Source organism: Lactuca virosa, chromosome 5 (assembly GCF_052849685.1).
Source record: "Lactuca virosa cultivar CGN04683 chromosome 5, Lactuca_virosa_CGN04683_v6, whole genome shotgun sequence".
NCBI classification, from domain to species: Eukaryota; Viridiplantae; Streptophyta; class Magnoliopsida; order Asterales; family Asteraceae; genus Lactuca; species Lactuca virosa.
This window is the reverse complement of record NC_136430.1, coordinates 350,061,764-350,078,819: the sequence shown is the minus strand read 5'-3', so window position 1 is coordinate 350,078,819 and position 17,056 is coordinate 350,061,764. Positions and strand designations below refer to the sequence as shown.

Sequence of the window (17,056 nt, the reverse complement as noted above, 5' to 3'; positions counted from 1 at the left end):
GATCAGCCTTGGAGTCTCGAAATAGAGAGAAAAAGTTTGAGAGAAAAGTTGTGTTTGATTTTTGGTGAAATGAGAGCAAGTGAGTGAAAATGAGGAGAGAGGATGAGTTGTTCCAGCTCTTAGAACGTGGGAGGGGCTGATGATTGATGGAAAAGTACAAGGAAGTGACTAGGGATGGTGGGGAGGTGTGACTGGTCATAGAGTGGGTGTAGGTGGTTGCTTGTGTCATAAACTAAGGAAAAGTCAACACTCCACCTCTTGTACTTTACCCACTAAATCTTGGATAAGATTTATCCCCAAAAACGTGATTAATTAATAAATATGGGGCCTTATATGTTAAAATAAAGTTTTGGGTGAAAATCCCGCGTTAAAATAATTAAAATCGGGCTTAGAACGCAAAACTAGTCGAAAACCGGGAAGAAAATGGCAACCTGCGAGACCTCTCGGTGCTAGGCCGAGGTTCGGTCCCAAGGCTGCTGGGCCCGAAGGCGAAACGAGGCGAAAGGAGTAAGAAGCGAAATGGACCGAAAGGCTTAGGAGCGAAGGGGAAGGTAGAGTTCGGTCCGAGAGGCTTCGGGTTCGGTCCTTGCGAGGTTCGGTCCGAGAGGCAGGTTCGGTTCTCAGCAGGCTTCGGTCCGAAAAGGTTCGGTTCCAAGAGGTTTCGGGTCCTAAGAGGAGTTTCGGTTCCTAAGAGGAGTTTCGGTTCCTAAGAGGAGTTTCGGCTCCTTAAGTCCGTTTTTCGCGTAGACTTCCGTTTTTGGGCTGTTTTTGCCAATTTCGAGGGTCGGGATGCCCCCGAGTGATTATAAAAAGTTGAGAGAGATTTCACATTCTTGGAGAGATTTGGGAGAGATTTGACATTCTTGGAGAGATTTCTCATACAGAGAGAGATTTGGGAGAGATTTGACATTCTTGGAGAGATTTCTCATACAGAGAGAGATTTGGGAGAGATTTCTTTTGTGACCTCTTTGAGTGTTTGGCTTCGCAACGCAAGGTTCTTACACTATGTTAAGCCTTGTTCTAGTGTCGTACACACTCCCGATGAGTGTGCAATGGTGTGTTATCGTTTTGGTTCAATGTTTAGCATTATTAAGGCTACGAAAATTCGAACACACGAATTTTCCAAATGATGTTTTCTCATTAAAATAGTGCATTGAATAGTAATTACCTAACGTGAACCCTAATATACAAGGGTTAATTTAGTTGATCGGTTTGACTTGTTGACTTTGACTTGACCAGAATTTGACGGTTGTCACACGTAAAAAGTAAATTTATGATAAAGCGACTTTTAGCCTTAGCTATCTAAACGAAAGTCGTAGAATATGTTAAACCGAGAACATCCATAAAAAGAACGCCCAAATCTGACTTGGTATGAGGAAATTATGAATTTTCTAAGATTCGGCATAGCAGTGCACGGCCCGAAACTAGAAGTTTAGTTCGAGCGGTTTTTTGGCCTACGCGACCTAAATGAGAGTTGAAGATCTCATTAATAGGAACTCAACGGTAAAAATACAGACGAAAACGGAGTCCGTATGTAGAAGTTATGAATTTTACGTAGTCATTTAACAGTATAATCTTCTCATACTGTTAAATTTAAGATTGGTCGAGAATTAGCCGATGAAGTCAAAAGGAAAGTTGTAGATCTTGTTTTTACCTATGCATGGATATAAAGAACGTCAAAAACGGAGCTCGTATGCGAAAGTTACGGGGTTTAGAAGTCGGCAGGGTGCTGCATCGAAATGGGTGACGTGGCACAATGTAGGCCACCCACGTTCTGCCACCATAATGGTGACACCTGGCCATGGACTCAACGAGTTGGAGGCCAAATCGACGAGTTGGGCTGCCAGTCAGCCTATAAATAGAGGTGCGGAGGCAACTCGTTTCTCACACCTTCAACCCACTTCTTTCTCTCTCTAAACACTCTCTAACACCCCCCAAACCCCCCAAAAGCCTAGGAAACTTCCCTAACACTTGAAGAAAGCCTCGGAGAGCCCGGAGTCTCCGAGAAAAAGAGTTTTTCGGTTTGAAACTCTGCCCGCGCGGAGCCCGGTTTTCAAGCAAACTTCCCAGTTTCGTCAAAGAAGATTATTTTTAGAAGCGAGGTGTTGTCCAAATCACTCCGTATCAGGTGAGTGTATAGTCACTTTCATCTTACACATAGATATGAAGTATTTTATATAAATTATGTGCTATGTGTATATATATGTTATCTGTTTACCTGAGATGTTTGCTGGATGAAAGATCTATACTTCTTTCTTTTAGATCTGAAACTTTTTCCTTCAGATCTATACTTTCTCATCTCAGATCTAAACTTTTTCTTCAGATCTAAACTGTATACTTTGAAATCTATGTTGGATGAAAGATCTGAACTTCTTTCCTTCAGATCTGGACTTTTTCTTCAGATCTAGACCGTATATGTATTTTATGCTTTGAAAGTTATGCTGGATAAAAGGTGTAAGCTTTATTTTACAGATCTGGACCATGTATGTATTTTATATCTACAAATATGTTGGGTAGAACATGTGTAGATGAAATAGTTGGTGTGTGGTAAAATAAAATAATGAGAGGCCTCAATGTTGACGTTGTTCCAGTCATCTAGAGGAGTATGGATGACGACCACAGACTTTTCTAGGAAGTCCAGTGGAACGCTAGCAGGCTCGCAACCTGTAGGTGTTTGTGAACAAAGTGTTCACCGGTGTACTCCATCCCCCCATGGTTGCCTTACGGATACTTATGGCTGAGGAATCCCCTTAGCAGTAGTGTCCATCCCGATGAAATTCCTTAGGATAGGTCCCTTATGATAGATGCTTTAGGGACATAAGGTGAGGATAACGAGAACGGGTAATCGGGTTTAATGATTGTTGAAAATAATAAACTTATTTATTGTGGGTTCAAAACCCTATATGCTCACCAGGCTCCGCAGCCTGACCCACTCAGTTTCTTGTATTACAGGTAGTGGCAAAAGCATAGTTGGATGATTTGACGAGAGATTACGGTTTTGAGGCCAGATAGCGTTTTGTGGCCTAAGATGTTTATTTCTTTTTAGTTTATGCTTATGGTCTGTATCGATGATTGACATCCCGAGTTTTTGTAAAGTAATGGAAATACATTTCTTTAAGAAATGCTTGATAAAATTTATATCATATTTTGTTTGGGAACAAATTCCGCAATACTTTTCTTAAAAAGTTACTCTGATTTTTATTAAAAAGCATAAACAAAATCAGTCTTTTCTGGCCGTAAAAATGGGGATGTCACACATACATATTCCATAATTCTCATCCCACTGAAATGAAGACCTTGCACACCAACACCCGCAATTCCGAACGCAAGTTCTCACCAAAAACCAACCCGGTACCTAACTCATAACCCGAAATCCAAGGATCTACACTTGCATTTCACCTTAAACCTCCTGACTCACGGCAACCCATCACTAATTTGTAACGACCCAATTTTCAAAAGAAAATTTCATTTTTAAAATTACAAAACATTTATAATTATCCATAAAATCTCGACACAATTGTTTTCAAATTCATACATCAACAATTTTTTATTTCAAATATCAGAGTGTCCCAAAAGAAAAACGCCTGTGAGAGTGCATGTCGCGCCATCAGACCTTGCCCTTGCCCTTAGGCTAAGAAGTACCTGAAACAATCAACAAACTGTAAGCTAATTCTTAGTGAGTTCCCCAAGAGCACACCCTACACAATCCATATAAACACATAATCATATTAGCTATAAAAGCTACATAAACCACATAATCCATGCATACAACATATAAGGAAGCCATGGAAACCCCCCATGGTCTTACACCTAGTGCCACTGGAACCACCATGTGGTCTTAACTAACTGCCATGGGAACCCCCACATGGTCTTCCTGCCATGGGAACCCCCACATGGTATTCCTGCCGTGGGAACCCCACACGGTCTTTACAATCAAGAGATGACATACAAACCATACGAGCAAATATACTACAATGCCATGGAAACCCTCCAAGGTCTTACATATAAGTGACTCGGAACACCCCCCCCCCCCCCCCGAGGTCTTTCATGTGAGTATCACAATAACTACCATATCACATATCCCATAACCAACTAATCATAACTCATAACAATAATGGGTCGGCCTTGGTACCTTCGACCCATTGATACGGTGAGGAGACTCACCTCTCGTGAATGCTGAACTGACAAGATCAGATCAAATAAATCCCACACGCTGCTCCAACTCAACTGCCTATAATCATCATGTGATTAACTTGTCACAGTCCCGGAATACCATAAATGGCCTCAAAATCAACCCTAGTCAACCCTGGTCAAAGTCAAGGTCAACAATCCATGTTGACCTCAACTCGTCGAGTGCATCCAGCAACTCGTCGAGTTACCCAAGTAACTCGTCAACTCGCCGAGTTACCTGTGTAACTTGTCGAGTTCCTCAATGTACAGAAGACCGAAAACCCATGTAAACCGAAAATTCCAATCCTTCATAGAAATCACTCGGAATCTCGAAAACGGGTAAACCCTACCCGACTCGTCGAGTTGGCTAAGGGACTCGACGAGTTCCTTCAGTCCTTTTTGTGTTCGAACCTTTTTAAGCTACCCAAAGGTCCAGATTGCAGATCTAGCCTCCTAAGGTATGGTTTCCACGTAAAGTTGCAAACTTTACGTGCATGCAAGCTCTTAAGTGCCAAAACCAAGCTAAGGGAGGGGTTTTAGCCAAAGAAAAGGGTCAATGCTTGATAAATTCAGTGACTTTATAACTCTAAGGACTTAGAGGAGTCCAGATTTGAAGTTGCAACTCCAGATCTTACTCAACACCCGAAATGCTTCACAAACATACTAAAAATGACCTAAAACCCAAGAAAAAGAGGATCTAATGCTAGAATGATTAAGGTAACAGCTTGTTACCTTCAAATGAGTGCCGAAACGTTGTAGATGTTGGATCTACAATCTCCTTCCCGTTCCAAGCTTCTCAACCTTCAAACTCCTTCAACAAAATGCACCAAAAACCATTTTCTTAGTCTCTCAAGCACAAGGAACAGCAAATAATGGCTTATGGAATCTTCTCTGGGTAGTGAAGTGGTAAGGGAGGCCACAAGAGGCGGATTAAGTCCTTTATATAATATAGGGTGCAAACCCTAAAAATTAGGGTTCTCCTTTACAGCGCCTACTCGTCAAGTCAGGGCCTTTGACTCATCGAGTAGGATCTAATCCCCGCGTCCTCATAAATGATCTCTACTAGAAGATTTGGAGCTCCCCAACTCATCGAGTCCTAGCATAAAACCCTAAAAACTTGAAAAATTAAATAATACTTGGAACAGATGTTACATAATCCGGGATATAAAGGTTCCCAAACCATCGCTGAGACTACTAGTCTCGCACATGTTCAGCCACCAGGTTCCCAAGAGTCCAAAAGACAGGGATATCCTAGCCTAAAAATCCCTCTGTGCCACTCACTGACCACACACAATCCTACAACCAAGATTTAAAACCTTGACCCAACGGTCTCAACCAGATCCCACCTGTATTGCCATATATACACGACCTCGCCCATTGGTCCCACCCATCAAGAGCTACAGAGGCCCGACTTCACCTCGGACCTCAACGGTCCTCAACCGAAAAATAAAGAAATGCTCCTTGACAATCATGTCCATCGTGCCCAAGGCACGAACTGATCCCCCTTTACGCTCGTGACCACCTCAAACGATAGGTTACCTGAAACTGATAAATGCTACGATCCCCTCGCAACCTTGCATCCCTACTAACAAACCATGGTCTTACCACATTTGAATCATCTCAACCCCAATATCCTGAGTCAAACCTGCATCCGACTGAATTTCCAATCAGATGTTCGGGTCATGCTTCGAACCCCAAAGCGAGGCTCTAACACAACCCTCAACCTGGATCCATCCACAAGCCTGTTATACAGAAGGCCAAACTTGATCAAAAAGTCAACGATCAACAAAAGTCAAACTCAACGTCAGTAGGATTACGTCATGCGTAGTGGTACGCAGTGCGTACACAGAGTACGCCATGCTCCTAATAAACGTCTAGAGTGATAAATTTCCTAACTTTATGCCTTTGCATGGGTTAAAAGAGAACAATACCAAACCACGAGTCCAAAACACACCCTAATACCCAAATACTCATGCATGGAAGGATGAGAGTGACCAAGCTCCCATTTTTATCACTCTACAAGCTCAAAAATGTTAGAAAATGCCACTCGTGAGGTCTTGAGTAACTCATACTCACTAGACCCAAGAACAAGGGACAAAAAGCTCGTAAAACCCATAACAAGCTAGATCTATCTAATGAATCATCAAGGTTCAAGCTTTATACCTCATGGAGGATGTTGAAGAAGAGTAGAGTATGGATCTACAAGCTTTGGACTCCCTAAACTCACCCTCAATGATCTCATTCTTCACAAAACACACTAGAAAACACTCAAATGCTTCAAAATCATCACAAGATGGCTAGGGTTTCGAGTTAGAAGCTCAAGAGGGTGGATGTCGATGATAAGAAGGACCCAAGGGGTTAGAGTCCTTAAATAGGGCTTAAAACCCCAAAATTAGGGTTTTTACTCAACGTAGTTACACCCTGCATAACATAGGCTACGCCTTACGTAGCCTATTAAAAACGCGTCCCACCCTTTAGCCACTATGCCCTACGTACCTAATGTACGTCATGCGTAGTGTCAATACTCCTTTTTACAACTTAACTTCAAATAGTCATAACTTCTTCGTTTCAACTCTGTTTTTGGCGGTCTGTATATGCACCGAAAGGTATTGAAGAGCCCCATAATACTATCTAATTAATTTTATCTTAACACATGTCGAACTAAAACCCTAATCCATGCAAGGAACCCGACCTATAACCTTTCCCTTTCTACCCTTCGGTCCAACACACAAGTCAAAGGTTTAGATCTCCCTATCAACATTATCAACCTTCAATAAGGTCTAAAATTTACTTCCTTAAGGCCCAAATCTTTTCTTGATCGAATTTCGGTCTGCAACCCTGAATTAAGAAATGACTCGAAACCGGGTGTTACAGAAACTTTCTCACCAGTAGCTATGATTAAGTCTATTAGGATACTACTTGTCATAGCTTCATTTCATAACTATGAAATATGGAAAATGGATGTAAAAATTGTTTCCCTAATGTAAAACTGACTGAGGATGTTTACATGGACCAGCCAGAAGGTTTTGTACAATCTAAGTCTACTAATATGGTATGCAAGCTTGAAAAGTCTATTTATGGACTCAAATAAGCACCTCGTATGTGGAACATCTGTTTCGATGAGAAAATCAAAGAGTTTAGTTTCTTAAGAAATGAATATGAATAATGTGTGTATGTTAGATTTAGTGGGACAGTAGTTGTCTTCCTTGTCTTATATGTCGATGACATTATTCTAATAGGAAATAACATTACAACATTGAATAGTATAAAAGCTTGGCTTGGGAAGAGTTTCGCTATTAAGGACTTGGGAGAAGATGCTTACATACTTGGTATTAAGATCTATAGGGATAGATCTAGTAGACTAATAAGACTTTACCAAAATACAGACTTAGATAATATATTGAAGAAATTCAAGATGAAACAATCTAAGAAGGGATTTGTACCTATGCAACGTGACATGGTTTTGAGTAAAACCCAGTGTCCCAGTACTGCTGAAGAACTGGATAGAATGATTCGAGTCTCATATGCTTTGGCTCTAGGATCGATCATATACATCATAATATGTACAAGGCCAGAAGTCTCATACACCATTAGTATGACGAGTCGTTATCAAGCCAATTTTGGTGAAAGTCATTGGACCGCAGTCAAGAACATTCTGAAGTATCTTAGGAGGACTAAATATATGTTTCTGGTTTATGGTGGTAAAGAAGAGATAAGCATCAAAGTGTATGTGGATGCAAGTTTCCGAACTGACAGGGATAATTTCATATCACAGTCTGGTTTTGTATTCATGTTGAATGAAGGAGCAGTGACTTGGAGGAGTTCCAAGCAAGAGACTACAACAGACTCAACTACAGGTTCAGAGTATATTGTGGCCAATGAAGCGGCCAAAGAATCAATGTGGCTAAAGAATTCCATCAATGATTTGGGTGTTGTTCCTAGCACAGCCGAACCGATTGAGATCTTTTGTGATAACGAGACTGCAGTTGCCTTAGCTAAATAACCTCGAGATCATAAGCGCACAAGACATATATAGAGAAAGTTCCACTATATAAGGAAGCTAGTTGAAGATGGAGACATCATTGTGAGCAAAGTACCATCAGAAGATAATCCAGTTGATCCGCTCACCAAACCATTTTCATAGATTAAGCATGATGCTCATATAAGTTTTATTGGCATTGGATTTGCTAGTGAATTGGTTTGATTATATAATTTGTAGTTTAATCATTTGGAACATTTTAGATATTATGTTTTTAGTGATTAATAATAATAAGTTACTATGTTTGTTCATATTATTTGTGTTCCTACTTTTGCATGTTTAGAAACACTTCCAGAATATTATTTTATTATTCAAACTTCCACAATCAGTCCTACTCTTGGAAGATAGCAGTGAATTAAGATTGCCATAGTATTAGTCGATTGTTCATAGGGATGAACATAACAATGCCACGCGACCAATACTAATGAGTACTTAAAAATGGAGACTTTAAGTATTGGAGTAATCATGCTTAAAGATTACTCCATGGATCATGTCATGAGTAAATTAAGATGATTGTATTTCTTATTCTTCAAATGGAGATGCATGAGGTTTTGTTCTACAATCTGGTACACTGGTCTTTCCCCAACGTTGTCCGTAACAGGCACCCATATAGGGTTTGACTAGATATCGCATGAGGAATAGTATTGACCTATGTAGTCAAAGTTTATTTGATCCTTCTGCTATAAATGGAGAACTAGAAATCTTTGGGTCCCTCGTTGATTTTTCTTGACAACAAATGTTAGGCCAAGTTGAGACTGAGTTGATTTGATTTGATAGTCATTCTGAAGGTCACCACAAGTCGGTATCAGGAAATATTATCTTAAACCATGAGATTAACCCTAGATCCATGTCTCTAAATCATAATAAGATACCATGAAGATCAAAAGAATTTAAAGTTATCAGTCTTAGAGTTGTTTATAGCAAAGTTGTTATAAGCACAATAGTTGCATTGGACTGCCACTCACTTTTGTTCCTAGTAAGTATTAGACCGGTTAATTGTTGATGTTGAGCTTATGGAGATTAGCGCCCATAACCATAACAAGCCCAATGATATTACTATAAATAGCAATGTCCTTTTGGGTTACACGTAAGAGCAAAATAAAGCAGAATTGAAAAGATGTTTATATGATAGACTTGTTTGGTTAATTAATTAATAGTTTAATTAATCAATTAGAAAATAATGGAATACGGAATATTCCAGAATAATTTGAATTCCATGGATAATAATTATCTTTAGGGTTTTAAATCATTACCCTATATAATAAGGGCTCCAAATCCGGTTTTGATACTTGTGAAAAATACCTTTCAGCTACCAAAATTCGGAACCCTCAAAACCTTAAAGAATCCCAAAGTGCAGTTCCTAAGACGTGACACCCTGATCACCACGTCATGGTCAGTCACAAAATCGAGATTTTGATTCGGTTTGCAGGTCACAGTTCGAGGATTACTTAGATATGCTTCTACTTTGCTTCTTGGCTATGATTACAGAATATGAACTTTCTGTTGGGTTCTCTAGGTCAATCAACTGGCTCATCAAAAGAAGAAATCTACAAAGAAATCCAAGGTATGTTTTTGTTTCATGATGTCCTAATGAGTTGCATAGATTGTTGAGTTAGATATGTTGTTTCGGGTCTATTAGATCAGAATTGTTGTTTCCGTTGGCCATTATTTTGGTCTTTGACTAGGCTCGAAACCCATCAATATCACATCATACACCATGAGGCATGATCCAACCCATTAAGGCATGCCTACACATGATTAGGGACGTCTCATTAATTTTAAGCTCCTTATGCGAAAGTCAAAATGGAGCCCTAAATATATTTTTTATTTATATAAACAAAATTCGTTAATACTATAAAAACAATCAAGACAAAAGAACGATAATAGGATATTAATTTTACATAGTTACAGGAATTATGAGACTCTCCTAATATTCTTGAAAGCAAAGTTGATCACTAACTTTTCATAGTTACTTGAGCTATTGCTTGCTGCAAATCTACATTAGTCTATTATTAGCCCAAATGCAAATTTTAATTTTAAGCCAAAATTTTAAAATATAAGCTTTTGAAGTTTTTAATTTTAGCGTGAGCTCTTGGAATTGAAACAAAACAATAAAACATAAGTTTTTGTCTTTGGATTATAGGATTGCCGATTGCTAGACAATGAATTGAATCAATGTAAAATTGGGCTCCTTCCAATACATAAGTTACGGACGATCGTACACCTCGCACACCTTGAAAAACATTTGGTGATGATTCAGTGATCAACTATACGAAGCAATGATCGAACATCGATCACCAAATTTTCTTGTTCCATGCAACACAACTATTCTATAGCTGTATATGTCTAGGACGGGACAAAGACAAATACTCGTCCCGATAATAAAATCGAAGAATGAATTAGTGGCACCTATATTTAACAAAATTTCAGAAATAGTCCTTGTAAATTTATCAAGTTTGCAATTTTAGTTAACTATCGAAAAACTGACTGGTGTCAAACCCTATAACTTTATTTTCTTACCGTATGGTCCCTAGTCCAAGCAAAATCATAATTGTACTATCTGCTTAAAATTTTCTTTTTCCTTTTTACTTTTACTCTATTTTAATATTTAGAAAAAAAAAAGACCCACCTTATCCAACTATAACTCTTAAGGTCAGACGGAATGGATGCAGGGAAGCCCCACGGGAAGCTTCCCGCCCGGCAGAACACCGCCCCGTCGGTGCGGGGAAGGGTGGCGCGGGAACAGGTGAGGGGAGGCTCTCCCGCGTTTTCTCTCTGTCGATGATTGGCCAATATTTTTTTTTTCTTTTTTCCCTTAAACTAGCCGTTGGTTAACGGTTAAAAAAAAATCTTTTTTTTACTAACGGGTATATGCATTTAAGACCCATTTTTTTTGTTTTTGTTTTTTTAACTTTTTAAACACCTATAAATACCCAATTATTTACCTTCAATCCACATTCAAAAAAACCTCTATTCCCTTTATTTTCTTCTCTCCAAAAAATATTAGTCAAAATGTCATCATCTTCATCATCCGATTCGACGGCTGTAGAGGAGGCTAAGTTTATCGGTTCCGTCATGGCGAAACGGTTGCATACTATCAAAACCGACTAGGCGAAACATCACGTGCACGATCTAAACCAAGAAAGTCGCGGTTGCGTAGAAATCACGAAGCCGGACACGATCGTCTTGTAGAAGATTATTTTGCAGATGACGCCATCTACGCTGTAAAGTTTCGACGTCGGTTCCGGATGAGGAAGGAACTATTCTTACGTATTGTTGGCGATTTGTAAGGCCGCTTTCCATATTTCCAATGGAAAATGGATGCAAGGCGGATAAAAGGTTTCTCTCCCGTTCAAAAATGCACGACTGTAATTCGTCAGCTAGCATACGGCATGGGCGCAGACAAATGGGACGAGTATTTTAGGATGTCAGAGCGTACCGTGCGGGAGTGTGTGTACAAGTTCTGCAAAGCGATCTGTTTGGTTTATGGGCAACGATATTTGCGCAAACCAACTATCAACGATATCCACCAATTGTACACGGTGCATGAAGGCAAGCATGGATTCCCTAGAATGCTAGGTAGTATCGGTTGCATGCATTGGAGTTGGTCAGTATGCCCCAACGCATGACGTGAAGAGCCGACGATCATTCTAGAGGCTATCGCATCACATGATCTTTGGATATGGCATGCATTCTTTGGTCCAACTGGTGCAAACAATGACATCAATGTGCTAGACCAGTCGCCGGTATTCAACGATATCTACCTTGGAAAGTCGCACGATGTACCTTTTCAAGCAAATGGGGTAGCATATAAGCGTGGATACTATCTTACTGACGGTATATATCCTCCATTGTCTGTTTTTGTGAAATCGTTTACATGTCCTAACGACCCGAAAAGGAAAAAGTTTAAAGAGGCGCAAGAGTCAGCCAGGAAGGATGTGGAGCGAACATTTGGTGTACTTAAGAGACGTTGGCAAGTACTAACGGTCGGGGCAAGGTCATATGAAGTGAAAAGGTTACAACACGTAATGTATGCATGTATCATATTGCATAATATGATTCTTGAAGACGAAAGAAGAGCGATATGCCGGTACAACGAAAATGAAGTTTTGTCAAATGTCGAAGGAGTAGCCGTTGGTACACAAGAGTATAGGATGAATAGAAGAGAAGTACATAATCGCGACATTCATCAGGCCCTTCGTGCTGATTTGGTGGAGCACATTTATAGGGCTCATATTCAGCCCCCGTTAGAGTTTTCTCACGATGATTTGTTTGACGAAGCAGACGAGGATTCTGATATGTTCGTCGAGAGTGATGATTCCGACGACGAGAGTGACGCTGGGGAGAATGATGAAGACGATCAAGACGATGACAAGGACGATGAGGGCGATGACGAGGACGATGATTCCGAGTGACATATTTTGGTTTATATAAAATTAGGATATTAATTATGTTTTCTATGTTGTGGGTTGTTTGATTTTTTGTTTGCGTTTTTTTTTTCTACTTATTTAAATATTAGGTTTAATGTAATTTTTATTTTAATTAATGAAATGCTTTTTATTTTTAATTAAATTTTATGTTTAGTATTAATTTAAAAATTATAAATCATAAAAAAAATTAATTTTATTTAAAAAAAAAAAAAAATGAGGGAAGCTTTTCCCACCCATTCCTTGGGTTTTAGGTGAGGGAAAGGAAAGTGAGGGAAATTGGGGTATGACCCACAAAAAGTGATGGAAGCTTTCCTCCAATACCCTCCGGTCTAAGTCAAAACTTCTTTTTCAACTTAAAACAATGTCCAATTATATCAACATTTTTTAAAACTAGAATCCTAAATTTGCATGCTGTTTAAAGTGGGTTTAGAAACGAACCAATTTTAAACCAGGTTCAGGACCGGCTCCAACCCGGTTTAGATCTATCTACTTTACAATTAACTCGAACACAAGGCACTCAAAATTCATAAGAAAGAAATTTTAATATTTTATTGATTTCAAGAAACTGCCAAAAGCTTAATCTACACTTAATTAGACAGGCGTTGTCAAATTTCAAATAATTAAATTTGATCGGAGATTACTAAAATTAACATGCTAACTAATCATGTTATTTATATAAATAATAGAAATCACAAGATCTTACAACCAATAAACAAATATAAAACAATGATACTTTCTTAAACAAACCTCATTAACACATACAAACACCAGACTTGAAGTCTCACTAATCACCAACCGGTTGTTGCATGAATAACTTGTCATCTCTTGCTTCCAACCCAAGTCAACTCTCACTCACTACCAACATAAATAAAACCTACCTTTCCTTCATTCCACTACTTCAAACACTACTCTACAAGTGCAAATGACAAATTTACCCTTCCGGACCCACTACCTATTCCCGGCTGCACTCGCATCACTTCTTTTCCTCGGGTCCCTGCGAATTGTCTTGGACAATTTACAAAACAGCCACCACACCTGCGCCTTTTTCCGGCCACTGAGTGGTGGTTATCGTGTCATCAGACCACCCATTCGTGTCTCCGATGAAGAAACCATAAAAGACGGCTGCAATATCTTTGAAGGGAAATGGGTTCAGGGAAACGGGTCGTACCCGCTTTACACAGAAGAAAGCTGCCCGCTTTTGGTCAAACAAGTGACCTGCCAGAAAAACGGGAGGCCCGATTCGTCATATCAGAAGTGGAAATGGCAACCAGATGGATGCAATTTACCAAGGTCGGTCAAACTCAAAACTCAAAAACAAACAGTTTTGCCTCTTCAAAAATAAACAGCCCCTTAAATTCGACTTCTTTGTTTTGATTTTGACAATTGATGTGTTTTTGATAGGTTCAATGCTTTGAAATTGTTGGAGATTTTGAGGGACAAAAGACTCATGTTCGTAGGGGACTCGGTTCAAAGAAGCATGTTTGACTCGATGGTGTGTTTGGTGCAATCTGTGATTCCTGAAGGCAAGAAGTCTCTTCGAAGAGACCCTCCAAGAAAGATTTTCAGAGCTGAGGTAATCTGTTGTAAACACATGTATCTTATGCAGTTGTTGTTGTACATTACGCAATTTCTACTGGTAATGTTTTAGGAATACAATGCATCTATTGAGTTCTACTGGGCTCCATTTCTAGTCGAGTCTATTTCAGATCATGCAACGAATCACACAGTGATGAAACGATTAGTCAGACTTGACTCGATATCTAACCACAGTAAACAATGGGAAGGAGTTGATATATTGGTCTACGAAAGCTACGTATGGTGGATGTATAAACCCACGATCAATGTCACGTTAGTTCTTGATCACCTTTTCAAGATCCACACAAACTTCAAAAATCAAAACTTTTTCCTATTTTGTGTATGTAAAATACTAAAAAACATTTCAGGTATGGTGATCTTGGACATGTTGAGGAGTATAATGTAACCATAGCGTACAAAATAGCAATGGAAACTTGGGGAAAGTGGATCGAAGCCAGTATTAATTCTCAATCACAGAAAGTTTTCTTCATGACTATGTCTCCAACACACTTATGGTGAGTAATTTACGTCAATACCCTTGTCAATGATTGATAATGAAAAGGTGAAATCGGATATTACAGGAGCTGGGAGTGGAAGAATGGAGATGATGGGAACTGTTTCGGTGAATCGGAACCTATACAAAGACCGTATTGGGGAACCGGTTCAAATCTTGATATTATGGGGATTGTTAAAGATGTTTTGGGAAAGTTGAGGGTTGATGTGAGATTATTAAATATTACCCAATTGTCGGAGTATAGGAAAGATGGTCATGCATCGGTTTATGGTGAAAGGAAAGGGAAATTGTTGACAAAAGTGCAAAGATCAGATCCGAAAAACTATGCGGATTGCATTCATTGGTGTTTACCGGGAATTCCTGACACGTGGAATGAAATTTTGTATGCGGTTTTGTTACAGGATTATCGTGTTTCTTGATATTATTTGTAGAATAGAGAAAAGTACTTTGATAACTTTGTATTTAAAAACAATTTTTGGAGAGGAAATGAGGGTTATAAATTGAAAATTTGGGAGGAAGACTGAAGGATTCAAGAACACATCTCAATCTTCATACACAAGCGTCAATGGAGCTAAAGTAGTGCTAACCTCTGTAAACTTTGTTCAACTAATCAAGGAGGTTTTTACTTTATGTTTTTACGTTCTTGAGCTTATTTTGTTGAACATTAGTTTATTAAACATTTGGTTCTAAGGCTGTGGCAATATATTTTACAATTAAGGGACATAAGTGTTCTTAAAACACACAATGTGTAAGTACGCAAAAGAAACTAACAAGCCACTAGATACGATGACTACTTCCATTATGAACTCATAGAAAAGCATATTGATACATAACTAGTGTTCAAAAGAGCAACATGCATGGTAATCATTCACCACAATTATAAAGAATGGTAGTTACCTAAACAAATTAAAATAAGTAATCCACCATAAGAAGAAGCGCCACCAGGTCCTCCACCACCAAAATGTGATGCAAAAGAACCCTGCATTGAGCTTTTCTGGTTCAAATTCATTACTTAATTAGGGCTGAGCACCATCACCTGATCCTTGAACTTGGGGGGGCGCGGTGGTGGCAGCTGGTGGTGAAGGCATACCGCTAAGATTTCCTCTTTTATTATCATCAGCAAATCCACAATTGAGTTGATGCCCATCGGATGAATCAACGAAGCCATAGCACCCTCCATCAATCAACGAACGACACATCTAGGGTTGGTTTGTGAATTCGCCATAGCACCCTCCATCAATCAACGAAGCCGAGTAATAGTCATTCTCCCATCAATTTGATTGCTAGGTTCCATTAAAGCCATTAACGCGCCATCTCTATACGTAACAAAACCGTAGCCTTGACTATTTCCGGTAACCTTATCGACAATCACAATGGCATATGTAGCAAATAAAGCGCGGAGTTTGTCGGTGGTTGTTCCCAACCAGGCTGCGTATAAATAGTTTGTGTTGGTTGAGATCATGGTCGGCGATTGATCTAACGGGTAACGGCGTCAAGGACGTCTGGGTGACGGATGGAAGTTGTTAGAACGATTTCAGACAGCTGTTCTGGGTGAAAGGTTCGATGACTTATCGGAGGGATTCATTCAACTACAGAAATCCTAGTGAAGATTGTAGCGAGAGTGGCAGTGTTGGTTGTTTTCTTGAATGGTGTGGGATAGAATTTTAATTTGTAAAATCCAGAAAGTAAAGGGATCCATTTGCTATTTTGGATTTTGCTCATTATAACCCTCTTTTTAATTTTATTAAATGACAGATTCAACCTTCAAATTTAAATGACCCCACCAGTTTGCCACTTTATTCCCATTGTTCTTTTTTCAAATTCGATCCAAGCAAATTTTCTCGCATATTAGATGGTTTTTGTTTGGCTTTTTAACGACAATTTCAAATGAACTTTCATCCTACATACATTAGTACCACATTTTTTACATATAGTTTTAGAATTAGAATGTAAATAATTACAAATGATAAGACTGCGTTTAGTTGCGGAAAAATGGGCCGTTTTCCGGAAAAATTTTCCAAGAAAAATGAGAATTTTGAAAACGCGTTTAGTTCGTCTATTTTTCTAAATTTTTCACGGAAAATTTTCCGTTTTCTAAAATTACAAAGAAGTTGGAAATTTTTGGAAAACTGATAATCATTGTTTTCCACATTTTTCTAATTCCAAAATTTTTCTAAAATATAAACATACACCCACTCCCACCCCATCCACCTCTACCTACCCCCACCTTAACACCCCTCACCCACATACACACACACATACATACCCACCCCCCCACACACACACATACATACCCACCCCCCCACACACACACATGCATACCCACCC

General features: G+C 39.2%; 1 protein-coding gene across 1 annotated transcript; it reads left to right on the top strand.

Moving 5' to 3' along the window:
- Positions 1-13,550: 13,550 nt before the first annotated feature.
- On the top strand, positions 13,551-15,370 carry TBL31 (trichome birefringence-like protein (DUF828)). The gene is made up of 5 exons (XM_079052009.1): positions 13,551-13,929; positions 14,041-14,212; positions 14,288-14,487; positions 14,583-14,729; positions 14,796-15,370. The coding sequence occupies exons 1-5, from the start codon at positions 13,562-13,564 to the stop codon at positions 15,145-15,147; spliced, it is 1,239 nt and encodes a 412-aa protein (XP_078908135.1). The 5' UTR covers positions 13,551-13,561; the 3' UTR covers positions 15,148-15,370.
- Positions 15,371-17,056: the final 1,686 nt, after the last annotated feature.

Coding starts and splice junctions, on each gene's coding strand:
- TBL31 (XM_079052009.1), top strand. CDS start 13,562: ATGACAAATTTACCCTTCCGGACCCACTACCTATTCCCGGCTGCACTC. Junction 13,930..14,040: donor GATGGATGCAATTTACCAAG/GTCGGTCAAACT, acceptor TGTTTTTGATAG/GTTCAATGCTTTGAAATTGT. Junction 14,730..14,795: donor ATGTCTCCAACACACTTATG/GTGAGTAATTTA, acceptor CGGATATTACAG/GAGCTGGGAGTGGAAGAATG.